Source organism: Gigantopelta aegis, chromosome 9 (assembly GCF_016097555.1).
Source record: "Gigantopelta aegis isolate Gae_Host chromosome 9, Gae_host_genome, whole genome shotgun sequence".
Taxonomy (NCBI): domain Eukaryota; kingdom Metazoa; phylum Mollusca; class Gastropoda; order Neomphalida; family Peltospiridae; genus Gigantopelta; species Gigantopelta aegis.
In genome coordinates, this window is record NC_054707.1 from 17,081,851 (window position 1) to 17,096,649 (window position 14,799).

The window sequence follows — 14,799 nt, forward strand, 5'->3', positions numbered from 1 at the left end:
ATTATTCTACCAATATGTAGGCCTAATTGACAATTTAAATAACACAAGTTGTGACAATTAACATAACAGGCAGACAATGCTGTTTACTTTTTACTTTTTCACAATTATTGACAAAATATTAATTTTTTAAGTTTTAAAAGATGAAAAAAAATAAAAAGTACCTTTTTTGTCAAATATATCATATAATTTTTTTTACTGTTGGGTCTGTTTTATTTACTTTGTATGAAACCAAAACAAGGGTCCGAAAATTGACTGACGTCGACATGTGTCACTATTTGTTGTTAAATCAAAGTAGGCCTTCATATTAGTAGCAAAAAATCGCAGCGAAGGTTACAATCATAACAACTACATAAAGCATAACTGTCCAACAATTGAGTGCACTGTTTTATTCAACGGTGCTTAGTGTTAACAAAACGTAAACATTTATTTTTATCACTGCTTTGACAGTCTAACGTCGTCTGCAATGTGAAGTATGCACATGACACAGCGGAAATAAAGTAACATTGCAACATTCAGCCAGCAGTATTTTGCTAAACGTTTGCCAACATATTGACTCGTTCCCGAAGTGGTCATTCGGTTTACTGTGTTGCGTAAAAATCAGTCTTCCAAGACAAGCGTTAGCAACAAACATCTGGCTGAACTTACTCCTGAAAAAAAAAAAACCTGTCCAGACTAAGCAGTAAACCAGTCCCAAGTTCAGCCAGCAAACGTTTTGCTAATGTTCGCGAAGTATTTGGTTCCCAACATGGCCATTCGGTTTACCGTGAAGCGTATAATCCAGTCAAGTGGACGTTTTTCCGCTCGGTTTGGCTGAATGGAGCCTCGGTAAATATGACACTACGCATCCTTTTCACAATGGGAATTCCGTCCGTTTTCTGCGATCGCGGAAAATCACTGGGTCTAAATTAGTAACATACAAAATAGCAGTATAGACGTGAGAACTGTTTATTTTTCAGGGCACTGGTACATATTATTAGCCTAGGGCACTACGTCGATTTAATTTGAGACCTGCTTCACGGACCCCCAACCCTTTTTTTTAAAACCAATATAGATCTATATACGACAAACCTTCCTAAAGCCATCCTCCAATTCCTTTGTTTCTTTGAAGTGCATCATAGACTTGTGGTAGTTCTCTTTCTGCCACGCTTTGATGGACTGGTAGACTTCGTTCATGAGCTGGTCTGCTATATCCAAGTGGATGGAGTTCAGGCTGTCTGCCTCAATTAGGGCACTCTTCCAGCCACCGAGACACGTGCCATACTCAGGACCTACAGTAAAACATGTAACATGTATAACATGAATCTGTCTCTTCCAGTCACCGAGACACGTGACATACTCAGGACCTACAGTAAAACATGTAACATGTATATCATGAATCTGTTTCTTCCAGCCACCGAGACGTGCCATACTCAGGACCTACAGTAAAACATGTAACATGTATATCATGAATCTGTCTCGTCCAGTCACCGAGAAATGTGCCATACTCAGGACCTACAGTGAAACAAGTAACATGTATATCATGAATCTGTCTCACTCTTCCAGCCACCGAGACACATGCCATACTCAGGACCTACAGTCAAACAAGTAACATGTATACCATGAATCTGTCTCTTCCAGCCACCGAGACATGCGACATACTCAGGACCTACAGTCAAACAAGTAACATGTATACCATGAATCTGTCTCTTCCAGCCACCGAGACATGCGACATACTCAGGACCTACAGTCAAACAAGTAACATGTATACCATGAATCTGTCTCTTCCAGCCACAGAGACACACGCCATACTCAGGACCTACAGTGAAACAAGTAACATGTATATCATGAATCTGTCTCACTCTTCCAGCCACCAAGACATGTGACATACTCAGGACCTACAGTCAAACAAGTAACATGTATACCATGAATCTGTCTCACTCTTCCAGCCACCGAGACACGTGACATACTCAGGACATACAGTCAAACAAGTAACATGTATACCATGAATCTGTCTCTTCCAGTCACCGAGACACGTGACATACTCAGGACATACAGTAAAACAAGTAACATGTATATCATGAATCGGTCTCTTCCAACCACCAAGACACGTGACATACTCAGGACCTAGAGTCAAACAAGTAACATGTATACCATGAATCTGTTTCTTCCAGCCACCGAGACACGCGCCATACTCAGGACCTACAGTCAAACAAGTAACATGTATACCATGAATCTGTCTCTTCCAGCCACCGAGACACGTGACATACTCAGGACCTACAGTCAAACAAGTAACGTGTATACCATGAATCTGTCTCTTCCAGCCACCGAGACACGTGACATACTCAGGACCTACAGTCAAACAAGTAACGTGTATACCATGAATCTGTCTCTTCCAGCCACCGAGACACGTGACATACTCAGGACCTACAGTCAAACAAGTAACGTGTATACCATGAATCTGTCTCTTCCAGCCACCGAGACACGTGACATACTCAGGACATACAGTCAAACAAGTAACGTGTATACCATGAATCTGTCTCTTCCAGCCACCGAGACACGTGACATACTCAGGACCTACAGTCAAACAAGTAACGTGTATACCATGAATCTGTCTCTTCCAGCCACCGAGACACGTGACATACTCCGGACCTACAGTCAAACAAGTAACGTGTATACCATGAATCTGTCTCTTCCAGCCACCGAGACACGCGACATACTCAGGACCTACAGTCAAACAAGTAACATGTATACCATGAATCTGTCTCTTCCAGCCACCGAGACACTTGACATACTCAGGACCTACAGTCAAACAAGTAACATGTATACCATGAATCTGTCTCACTCTTCCAGCCACCAAGACACACGCCATACTCAGGACCTACAGTCAAACAAGTAACATGTATACCATGAATCTGTCTCACTCTTCCAGCCACCAAGACATGTGACATACTCAGGACCTACAGTCAAACAAGTAACATGTATACCATGAATCTGTCTCTTCCAACCACCGAGATATGTGACATACTCAGGACCTACAGTCAAACAAGTAACATGTATACCATGAATCTGTCTCTTCCAGCCACCGAGACACGTGACATACTCAGGACCTACAGTCAAACAAGTAACATGTATAACATGAATCTGTCTCTTCCAGCCACCGAGACACAAACCATACTCAGGACCTACAGTCAAACAAGTAACATGTATACCATGAATCTGTCTCTTCCAGCCACCGAGACACGTGACATACTCAGGACCTACAGTCAAACAAGTAACATGTATACCATGAATCTGTCTCACTCTTCCAGCGACCGAGACACGTGCGATACTCAGGACCTACAGTCAAACAAGTAACATGTATACCATGAATCTGTCTCACTCTTCCAGCCACCAAGACATGTGACATACTCAGGACATACAGTCAAACAAGTAACATGTATACCATGAATCTGTCTCTTCCAGTCACGGAGACACGTGACATACTCAGGACCTACAGTAAAACAAGTAACATGTATATCATGAATCTGTCTCTTCCAACCACCGAGACACGTGACATACTCAGGACCTACAGTCAAACAAGTAACATGTATACCATGAATCTGTTTCTTCCAGCCACCGAGACACGTGACATACTCAGGACCTACAGTCAAACAAGTAACATGTATACCATGAATCTGTCTCAACTCTTCCAGCCACCGAGACACGTGCCATACTCAGGACCTACAGTCAAACAAGTAACATGTATACCATGAATCTGTCTCTTCCAGCCACCGAGACATGTGACATACTCAGGACCTACAGTCAAACAAGTAACATGTATACCATGAATCTGTCTCTTCCAGCCACCGAGACATGCGACATACTCAGGACCTACAGTCAAACAAGTAACATGTATACCATGAATCTGTCTCTTCCAGCCACAGAGACACACGCCATACTCAGGACCTACAGTGAAACAAGTAACATGTATATCATGAATCTGTCTCACTCTTCCAGCCACCAAGACATGTGACATACTCAGGACCTACAGTCAAACAAGTAACATGTATACCATGAATCTGTCTCTTCCAACCACCGAGATATGTGACATACTCAGGACCTACAGCCAAACAAGTAACGTGTATACCATGAATCTGTCTCTTCCAGCCACCGAGACACGTGACATACTCAGGACCTACAGTCAAACAAGTAACGTGTATACCATGAATCTGTCTCTTCCAGCCACCGAGACATGCGACATACTCAGGACCTACAGTCAAACAAGTAACATGTATACCATGAATCTGTCTCTTCCAGCCACCGAGACACTTGACATACTCAGGACCTACAGTCAAACAAGTAACATGTATACCATGAATCTGTCTCACTCTTCCAGCCACCAAGACACACGCCATACTCAGGACCTACAGTCAAACAAGTAACATGTATACCATGAATCTGTCTCACTCTTCCAGCCACCAAGACATGTGACATACTCAGGACCTACAGTCAAACAAGTAACATGTATACCATGAATCTGTCTCTTCCAACCACCGAGATATGTGACATACTCAGGACCTACAGTCAAACAAGTAACATGTATACCATGAATCTGTCTCTTCCAGCCACCGAGACACGTGACATACTCAGGACCTACAGTCAAACAAGTAACATGTATACCATGAATCTGTCTCTTCCAGCCACCGAGACACAAACCATACTCAGGACCTACAGTCAAACAAGTAACATGTATACCATGAATCTGTCTCTTCCAGCCACCGAGACACGTGACATACTCAGGACCTACAGTCAAACAAGTAACATGTATACCATGAATCTGTCTCACTCTTCCAGCCACCAAGACATGTGACATACTCAGGACATACAGTCAAACAAGTAACATGTATACCATGAATCTGTCTCTTCCAGTCACCGAGACACGTGACATACTCAGGACCTACAGTAAAACAAGTAACATGTATATCATGAATCTGTCTCTTCCAACCACCGAGACACGTGACATACTCAGGACCTACAGTCAAACAAGTAACATGTACACCATGAATCTGTTTCTTCCAGCCACCGAGACACGTGACATACTCAGGACCTACAGTCAAACAAGTAACATGTATACCATGAATCTGTTTCTTCCAGTCACCGAGACACGTGACATACTCAGGACCGACAGTCAAACAAGTAACATGTATACCATGAATCTGTCTCACTCTTCCAGCCACCGAGACACATGCCATACTCAGGACCTACAGTCAAACAAGTAACATGTATACCATGAATCTGTCTCTTCCAGCCACCGAGACATGTGACATACTCAGGACCTACAGTCAAACAAGTAACATGTATACCATGAATCTGTTTCTTCCAGCCACCGAGACACGTGCCATACTCAGGACCTACAGTCAAACAAGTAACATGTATACCATGAATCTGTCTCTTCCAGCCACCGAGACAGGTGACATACTCAGGACCTACAGTCAAACAAGTAACATGTATACCATGAATCTGTCTCACTCTTCCAGCCACCAAGACACACACCATACTCAGGACCTACAGTCAAACAAGTAACATGTATACCATGAATCTGTCTCACTCTTCCAGCCACCAAGACATGTGACATACTCAGGACCTACAGTCAAACAAGTAACATGTATACCATGAATCTGTCTCTTCCAACCACCGAGACATGCGCCATACTCAGGACCTACAGTAAAACATGTAACATGAATTGATCTCTTTCAGCCATTGAGACACATTCCATACTAATAATCTCAGACCTGTCAACCCTCCCGGATTCCGCGGGAGTCTCCCGGTATTTGATCAAATCTCCTTTCACCTGTGCGGGAGACAGTTTCTCCTTTTAAATGACATTTTTGTAAGCATTAAAAAAAATCGATCCTCTTTTGTCAAAATAACAGAAGGGAAGTAACTCTGCCTTTTTTTCTCATTCGGAAAATGTCGACTACTTTCGGTTTCCGAGAATGTAACAGGCCGAATTGTCCCGACTGTTTAACCTTTGCCGAAGTGAGAATTGTGGGATAGCCTATTTATATTGTTAAAAAAGCACATGGAGTTTATAAAATGACGTGTTATTATAATGTTTGTTGTCATCGTAATGGCTACGAAGCATGTTGCCGCTAATTCAACAGGCTGTGTGTTGACATTCAGTGTTGCCATATAAAAAAACAAAACTATCCAATTTAGTTCTAATAACACCTCTGAATAGTAAAATGTCTTCCCACTGGATTACATAATGCAACTATGACAAATTTGAACTGCCAGACTCCCGAGTTGACAGCGATACACACGATGCATGTTAAAATCACATGTCACAGCAAGACAACGAAAAGACCAATTAGCTGTATAAACATACTTGTGTCAGTTAATTTTGTATGTTTGTGCGGTAAAATGTTGGTTATAAGGGTACACTTCAAGAAATTATTTTTGTACAATTAAAAAATGTTGTGTTTGACATTGACATAAAGTTACTCACGGAAATGGGTATAATTCCGATATATTTCACACGATGTCCGTAATGAGGTTTTACTTATGATTAATGAAAATACAATGTTTATTGCATCATTATAATGATTTTAAATAAGTACCACGCCACCGTTCCTCATTATAGTAAAAACTGAATATTAATTTATAAGATTTATATAAATTTGTCTTTGGTACTAGGTACACTAACCACAAATGATAATGTAACGCAACCTGTAAGGCTGTAAGTGTAATACCGTAAATGTACTAATTAATTTTCTTATTTCTTGTTCATGTTCTTAACATTTTTGGATAAAATATTTTTTTTTTTTAAATATGTATTAAATCATAATAATATTTAAACTTTAAAAAAAAAAAAATATATATATATATTTTTTTTTTTTTTCAATGCCAGATCTAAGGTTAAGAAGTATATATGACATTATAAAATATTCATATAACTTATTGTAATAATGTTTTTCTTAAATCTTGCGATTTTGGGTTAAATTGTGTGAATTTAAAAAATCTCCTGCTTTTTCAACACACATCTCCTGCTTTCTCTTGACTAAAGGTTGACAGGTCTGAATAATCTACAGTAGAATAAGTAACTGTATTGTGAATCGTTTTACTTCTTCCATGCACCCAGACATGCCATACGTAGGATCTACTATTTAAAATAAGTAACATGTATCATGGATCTGTTTCTCTTCCAGGCACCCAGTGTGTCATGCTCAGGATCTTAAAAGGTAAATAACATTATAGACTACATGCAATATGAGTTGGTCGGTGTGCTCTTTCACACACCCAGACACTTTAATAAACAAAAGATGAAAAACAATCTAGAATTCTGTTAAAAATCCATAAAACTTTTATCTCTGTAATATTCTCGTCATTCACCTTTATCCAGGAAGTCGTTCCACTTCTTGGACCAGTTGGATAAACTCTTGGCATAATTCTTTTCAATCTCGCTCCGCGATTCCACCAAGGACCGCAGCTGGTCGCAGAGTTTGTAGCCGTTCTCGTGGCGCTTCACTGTCTTCATAAACTTGCCCGGCTCCCAGAAACTATCTGAACTGGGCGTGTCGAACTCGTCATGGACAGACATGATGGGAAGTTAGTGCTGGGCAGACAGAGACTTGGTCTGAAAGGAAAGAGGAAACATAATATATACACGGCTTTAGACTGCATCAAAGTTTAAAGTTTGTTTTGTTTAACGACACCACTAGAGCACATTGATTAATTAATCATCGGCTATTGGATGTCAAACATTTAGTAATTCTGACTCACAGTCATCAAAGGAAACCCACTACATTTTTCTTAACACAGCAAGGGATATTTTATATGCACTTTCCCACAGACAGGAAAGCACATACCATGGCCTCTGACCAGTTGTGGTGCACAAGACAAAAAAAAAACCTAATCAGTTGAATGGATTCACTTATGAAAGAGCTATGTCCCATCCCCAACATACTGAGAATATTATATATATACATTCTATCAATATATCAGTATGTCCGTGAATGACTTTAATTGTAAAAATAATGAGATCTGTCACTTTGATCAATTTAATGGTTTCCAGTTCCATACATATAGCTGTATTTTGTGCCAACAGAGCACAAGGTACCAAACTCTTTATTTGGATGGCAGCGTTTTATATACATTACCTCATCATCAATTTTGACCAACATATCTATACAGATCTATAACTATGCTGACCGAAGAAACCTGCATCAAGCTACACCGTGAGAAAGCGCACTGCTAAGTGAATGCCTGTTTGCCCAAGGCAGACCCTGCATTTTAAACATGGGTCAGCAGATAGGACATTATTAAAACCATTGACGGAAGCCTCGAGGTATTACTTGGTTACAAGAAAATAAAAAAAATTGATGCGTCATCATTTTTTTTCCCTTAGTCAGGCATTTTTTGGTCAGATATGTTGAGCAATAAAGTGTTTTTGGTTCAATCCAACAGTACAAGGTACATGGCCACATACTTATACCCTGGGTAAACTGAAATACTAGCGATATGTGCTTGAAACAACCTAGATTTGTAGCCATGATTCATCCCACTAGAAAGTAATTAATACATGTACATGTATGTTTCACCTCAGCTGACATTACATATCGATGGGGTGTGACGTAGTCCAGTGGTAAAAGTGCTCGCTTGATATGCGTGGTCGTTTGGGATTGATCCTCGTCAGTGGGCCCATTGGGCTATTTATCGCTCCAGCCAGTGCACCACAACTGGTACATCAAAGGCCGTGGTATGTGCTATCCTGTCTATGGGATGGTGCATATAAAAGATCCCTTGCTGGTAATCGAAAAGAGTAGCCCATGAAGTGGCGACAGTGGGTTTCCTCTCTCAATATCTGCATGGTCCTTAACCGTATGTCTGACGCCATATAACCGTAAATAAAATGTGTTGAGTACGTCGTTAAATAAAACATTTCCTTCCTTCCTTTACATAGCGGTACTACTGTACACGTGATATAATTATGTAATCATCAAAAAACATATTTGTTTTCAATTTCTGTATCTAATAATCATTTGCTAGAGCCATATTGTTAAAAACATGAGTAGCAGGTAATAAACTTACTTACCATGTTGTGTCAAATTATTGTCTTGTGAAATAATCCACATTAATTCATTGGGTATATAAACATGATATGATACAAAATACAGATATAACATGTACAGATGTATGTATGTATGTATGTATGTGTATGTGTATATATATGTATATATGTATACAGATATATGTATGTATATATATATATATTTATCATATAATATCTTACATTTTCAGTGCAATCAAAGTATGTGATATTTTTCAGATCACATACTTTAAGAATTTGATAACTTTGCAAATTAGATGTAAATTAGTCGAGGTCTCAGCACTAGGTTTATTGACATTTAAGCAAACGTACTTGGGTGACACTCCATGATTGATGTATGCATTCATAGTCATCAAATAAAAACATTTCAATGGCAATTTGAGACTGAAAGCTGTCCAGCGTTCAGAAAACAAAAAACATTAGGCATAACTTTATTTTGATGTAAGGACATCCAAAATGAAGTCATTCGAGTTTGACATCATTTCCATTCAAAAATACACCGCGCCATATATTCTTACGTCATTTGAATATCTAGTAATGGCGGACTGGAATTAAAGTTGCATGTAGAGTTTACAAAAACACGTTGTATTAAGCTTGAGGCTCACATAATACAATTTTTATTCCTAATATATATTGACGATACCGAAAAACACTGGTAATAACCTCTCTCTCTATATATATATATATAAAAATTAAAATACGTATATATATAAAACAGTGTTCTCGCTGCTCCATTTAAGCGGGGCGGCCCACCCTGCTATTGCATTTTGCTGCCCTTCTTTCACGTTCTCCACCCCTCTTTATTTTCCAGCACCATACTATATTTCCCAGCACCTATCTCCGCTATTTCCAAATGCATACTTTTCCACACATAAAAACCCCACAACGATCAGTCTGCACACTGGCCATTAAAGGAAACAAGCCGCGTTGTGTACGAAAAGGCAACTGACGAAACATTGACGACAGTTACCGCAACGTAATTTAATTGTATTTTTAACAGCCTCTATTTCGTCCCATTCGTCTCTATTTCGTTTTATTTTTTATGGATTCGGCAATCTCCGACTGAAAACCCCACTTATTTGGCGCCAAATTTGTCACGTGATCAGAACGGTCACTCTATCTTTTGTTTCCACTAGCTGTCGTGTGATATTTTGTCCTCAGTTACAGATATAATTGATTGTAACTGACGATTTTTACTTTCTGTCATTTCTGTCATTCTGTTTATTCAGCAGTTCTTATAACATATTGTAAACTTTTCATTTTGGGGGGATATCACCACTTATAAAATCAAGGGAAGTGGTAGTGTTTAGCATTAAAATCACTCATCTTGGGTGCCAAATAATATATACACCACCACTACAAAAACGAAACAACTTTTTATCAGTTGGCGATAATATTTTATCACAGCGATCGATTCATTCGATGAAGATGGGAATAGCAAATCCAAATTTCGACATTGTTCTTCGTGTATCTTGAAATCTTTATTAAAATAATATTAAAACTTTGATGGTTCAGCAAAACCGGAACTGCCAGTGAATATCAGACCGATAATCATAACATCTTCGGTTCAATTAAAAGACGAGCCTGCGTACATTTCGTACAAATGTTTTGTAATCAAAATAAGGAATATGTCTTTCCACAAAGTCTATCAACACACAACAACATGGTAACCACCAAGCTTTCCCCCACCCCCACCCCCATTTTTTTTTTTTTTGCTTTTCGTTTTTTTCGAAGAGTGTGGTGCTGTGCGGCCGCCCTCCTTTAATTTTCACCCAGCGAGAACACTAAAAATATATAGATATATATACACACACACACACATACACACATATATATACAGGCATTCTAGATCTTGATAATTTTTCAGCAGTCTGAACGAGTTTCAATTTCTAAATTACATTATATGGCCTCTTATATGTTGACAAATGTCAAGTTAATGCAGGTATATGTACAAATGTATATAATAATGTACAAATGTACGGTATATATATGCATATTCATATCAAACATGTACACTAAAATAACATATAAAGGTATGCCACATCAGTTTTAAGAATCAGCAGTCCACTGCATGTCCTTGCAATAAAGATCTTTTATGGTTTAGGTATGCACATTACATGTAAGTGTACATGTGCCTATTAATGTTTGTACACACATTCGAACGTCATCACCAACAGCTACTGATCTATCAAGTACATGTTATATACATGTAACATTTGACAGCGCGATACGAACATCTGACAGTACTATTATTGTTGTAGGCAGCCACATACTGTGTACACCACATTCCTACAGGTACACTTGGCAAGCATCAGTACAATACACATTGTATATATATTGTAAGGGGTCGCTCATTATCGTCATCATTTTCACCAGCACACACATACATGTACAAAGAGAGAGCTTCTTCTTCTCCCCTCCCACATCTTAAAAATGTACATTAAAATTCAGGGCTTCTAGATTGTGGTAGCCCCACTGCCATGGCTAGTGATATTCTATGTTGGGCTAGTAAATAAGTACTATTGCCATGCCCGACTGGTAGTTTGGGGTTTTTTTTTGGTCAAATGTTGCATTTTTTCCCCAAAGATACAAACATACAGGGCATCAACAGCTTGTCCTAGTATACTATTAATACACAAGTTTTGTATAAATTTTGACATTTATGAACGAGTCTTAAATGTTCAGGTGGAAAAAAAAAAAAATGTGTGTGGTTCTGGTTACAAATTAGGATAGGAACGTAGACTATACATTTTCTGTTTTACACATTTTTTTAATTCCTAAAATCTGGTCTTGGTCAGCTGCATCCTCTCACTGTTTTGAAGATCAGTAGGCAAAAAAATAAAGACTTAGGGTCAGTCAAAATGTAGAAAAAAAATTAGGGTTGTTTGGGTAACCAGAACCACACAATGTGGGTTTTTTTATTTGGCCTCATGTAAGAAAGACTTTTACACTGTACTATGCGTGATATACATACATACATGCATATTTACTGTAAAATGTATGTGGTGTGTGTGTGTGTGTGTGTGAGTGCATGTGTGTTTGTGTCTGTGTCTGTGTCACATATAACAGAAAAGAATAGAATTGATGTTTAATGACACCCCAGCACAAAAAATAAATTGGCTATGTGTCACACGTAACATACAAATACAGCTTCTGTGAATCCCAGATTTTTAGTTGGAAGCATAAGATTATGAGATGGAAGATTTTCCAAAACATCTACATCACATAATTTTTACAATTCTGGCAGTATTCTAAACATATACCCAAATTCAATGTCCTGTCTGTGTGTGTGTGTGTGTGTGTGTGTGTGTGTGTGTGTGTGTGTGTGTGTGTGTGTGTGTGTGTGTGTGTGTGTGTGTGTGTGTGTGTGTGTGTGTGTGTGTGTGTGTGTGTGTGTGTGTCTGTGTGTCTGTGTGTGTCTGTGTGTGTGTGTGTGTGTGTGTGTGTGTGTACATGTATATATAAAATACATACATGTGTAACATACCTACCCATATCTACATGTATATGGCAAAAGGTATATATATATATATATCACCTTACACACACCACACCCACACCACAGAGACTGAGACAGGTAAGAGGCTTGTAACCGAGTCACGGGCACATGAACACCATCTTTATGCCAGTAGCCATAGCAACCCATAAATGTCTGGGTGTTCCTTTACATGTAAACACACACACACACACACTGTATGCTGCAAGAATAAAAGAAGAAAATTTGACAGCAGCAAACATATTGTTGACAATAGCCATGTGGCTTGTCAGCTACACAAACCACAGAGTGAAGACCAGCTGGTGACAAGACCTTCAGAGATTACATCACATACATAGACAATGATTTACTACACAGTATATAGTTATACTCCTCGCCCCAAATATATATAGGCCTGCTGTACTGCATGTACATTGCCTTCTTGGCTTCCATTGATATTGTCTCTACATGCGAAGCGATCCATCACAGAGCGGACTTAAAAAGAAAGCCAGTGTCAAGGAATGTGGCTCCACGCTTTATTCTGGGACATAATATTTGTGTGTGTCTGTGTGTACAGGCAGACTTAATAAGCGACACAGAGGGTTTTTTGTTGTGTTTTAAATGATTGTTTAAGTTTAGATTGGCAATCGACCAGAAATTTTTGACAATACATGTATTTGTGTTAGAAATACAAATGCTGGCCAGGTCATGCTGGATAAACACAGTCCAAAAATGCAGTGTTCATATTTCTGAATACTAGAAATATGCTCATATCTGTTATAGTGTACAACAAGATCACCGCTCAATCCCATTCTAGTCAAATCACATAATTTAGGTATTGGAGTTGGAAGTGGGGTGGGTGGGGGTGAAAGGTTGGGTTGAGACTACCGAGTACTGCGCCCCCCCCCCCCCCCCCCCCCAAACTCAGAAGATATGCATTGCCACTAGTTGAAAATCAATTTATTAACATAGTGATATCCCAAAAAGCAAACGCAAGCTGGTGTATACATTGTGAATGTACAAGTACCCAAACACATGGAACGTTAACTTTTTTTTTTTACACTGGTTTTACATAATTTTTATTTTTAAAATAAATAATCATTTTCATGTACTTACCTTTGTTTGACACCCAATATCCAATGTGTATTTTTGTGCTGGGGTGTCGTTAAACATTAATTCATTCATTCATATCTAGAGCATTTCCATGTATAGAACTTTACAATTAAATATACTACTTCATTTACGAACCTTCTAGTCAGAACTACGAACATTAAAGAATTTCAAAACAGCTGTGCTCAATAGTTATTGACAATCACATAAACATTGACAGTTGCTTTGTGAATACATAGATTGCAATGACAAATATTTTCAATTGAAATTACCAGTGGTGTATGAAGTCATGTGAAACAAAATATTAGCTCACATTTTAATGGCACAATATAAATATCAATAAATGCTTGTACGTACTTACATATAATATAGAATCATAGTGAATTAACATGGACTGGTACACACATTTACCAGAGAAATTCAGTAACATGTTTTAGCCATAATTCAGGGTTTCTGCCACAGGGTAAAATGGGCATGGCGTTATACCAATTTTTTTTTAGCAGATTTTATTTTTTAATTAGACCTTTTGACAAAATTAATGACTCTTTATCATTACTGTATGATTTTCTTAACCCTAACCCTAAACCTAACCCATTTTCTTTCGGGGGAAGAACCCTCCCATAAACCATATCGATTGTAGTTGCATTCAGCCCACATTCAATTCCATAGTGCCACACCCAAAAATTTCTTTCTGGCAGAAACAGACTTGGTTGAAATAATTCTAAAGTTTTTAAAACACTGACTTCTACACTGTGGTTTTACATACATATATATAAATAATATTTTCATATACTTACCATTTGTGACACCCAATAGCCGTGTATTTTTGTGCTGGGGTGTCGTTAAACATTCATTCATTCTATTCATTCTAAATAAAATTTATTTTGTGCGTAGTGTGAAATAAATAAATAAAAAATTAATTTCGGCGAGATTAACTCTAGACAAGCCTGTATGTCTTCAAAAGAAGATCTATATATGTATACATGTACATGTATGTACTTCATCTGTATTTTACTATAATATACATTGTATTTTCATTATCACTAGCATGAATCTATTAAAAATGAGAACCACACATTTGTTATAGACATAGATATGACACCCTCTAATGTACTGGTTAAAAGTGACCGGTACATATATTATATTA

At 38.4% G+C, this 14,799-nt stretch overlaps 1 protein-coding gene across 4 annotated transcripts in view; it reads right to left on the reverse strand.

Annotated features, from left to right (window-relative positions):
• LOC121381117 (protein kinase C and casein kinase substrate in neurons protein 2-like) overlaps positions 1 to 14,799 on the reverse strand; it is a 53,166-nt gene that overhangs the window by 25,670 nt on the left and 12,697 nt on the right. For all 4 annotated transcript variants that reach the window (XM_041510237.1, XM_041510235.1, XM_041510236.1 and 1 more), the window contains exons 2-3: positions 7,351 to 7,594; positions 1,069 to 1,268 (exon numbers count right to left, since the gene is read on the reverse strand). In XM_041510237.1, coding sequence (XP_041366171.1) covers positions 1,069 to 1,268; positions 7,351 to 7,558 — 408 coding nt within the window. In that variant the 5' untranslated portion in view covers positions 7,559 to 7,594. The remainder of the gene's footprint in view (positions 1 to 1,068; positions 1,269 to 7,350; positions 7,595 to 14,799) is intronic.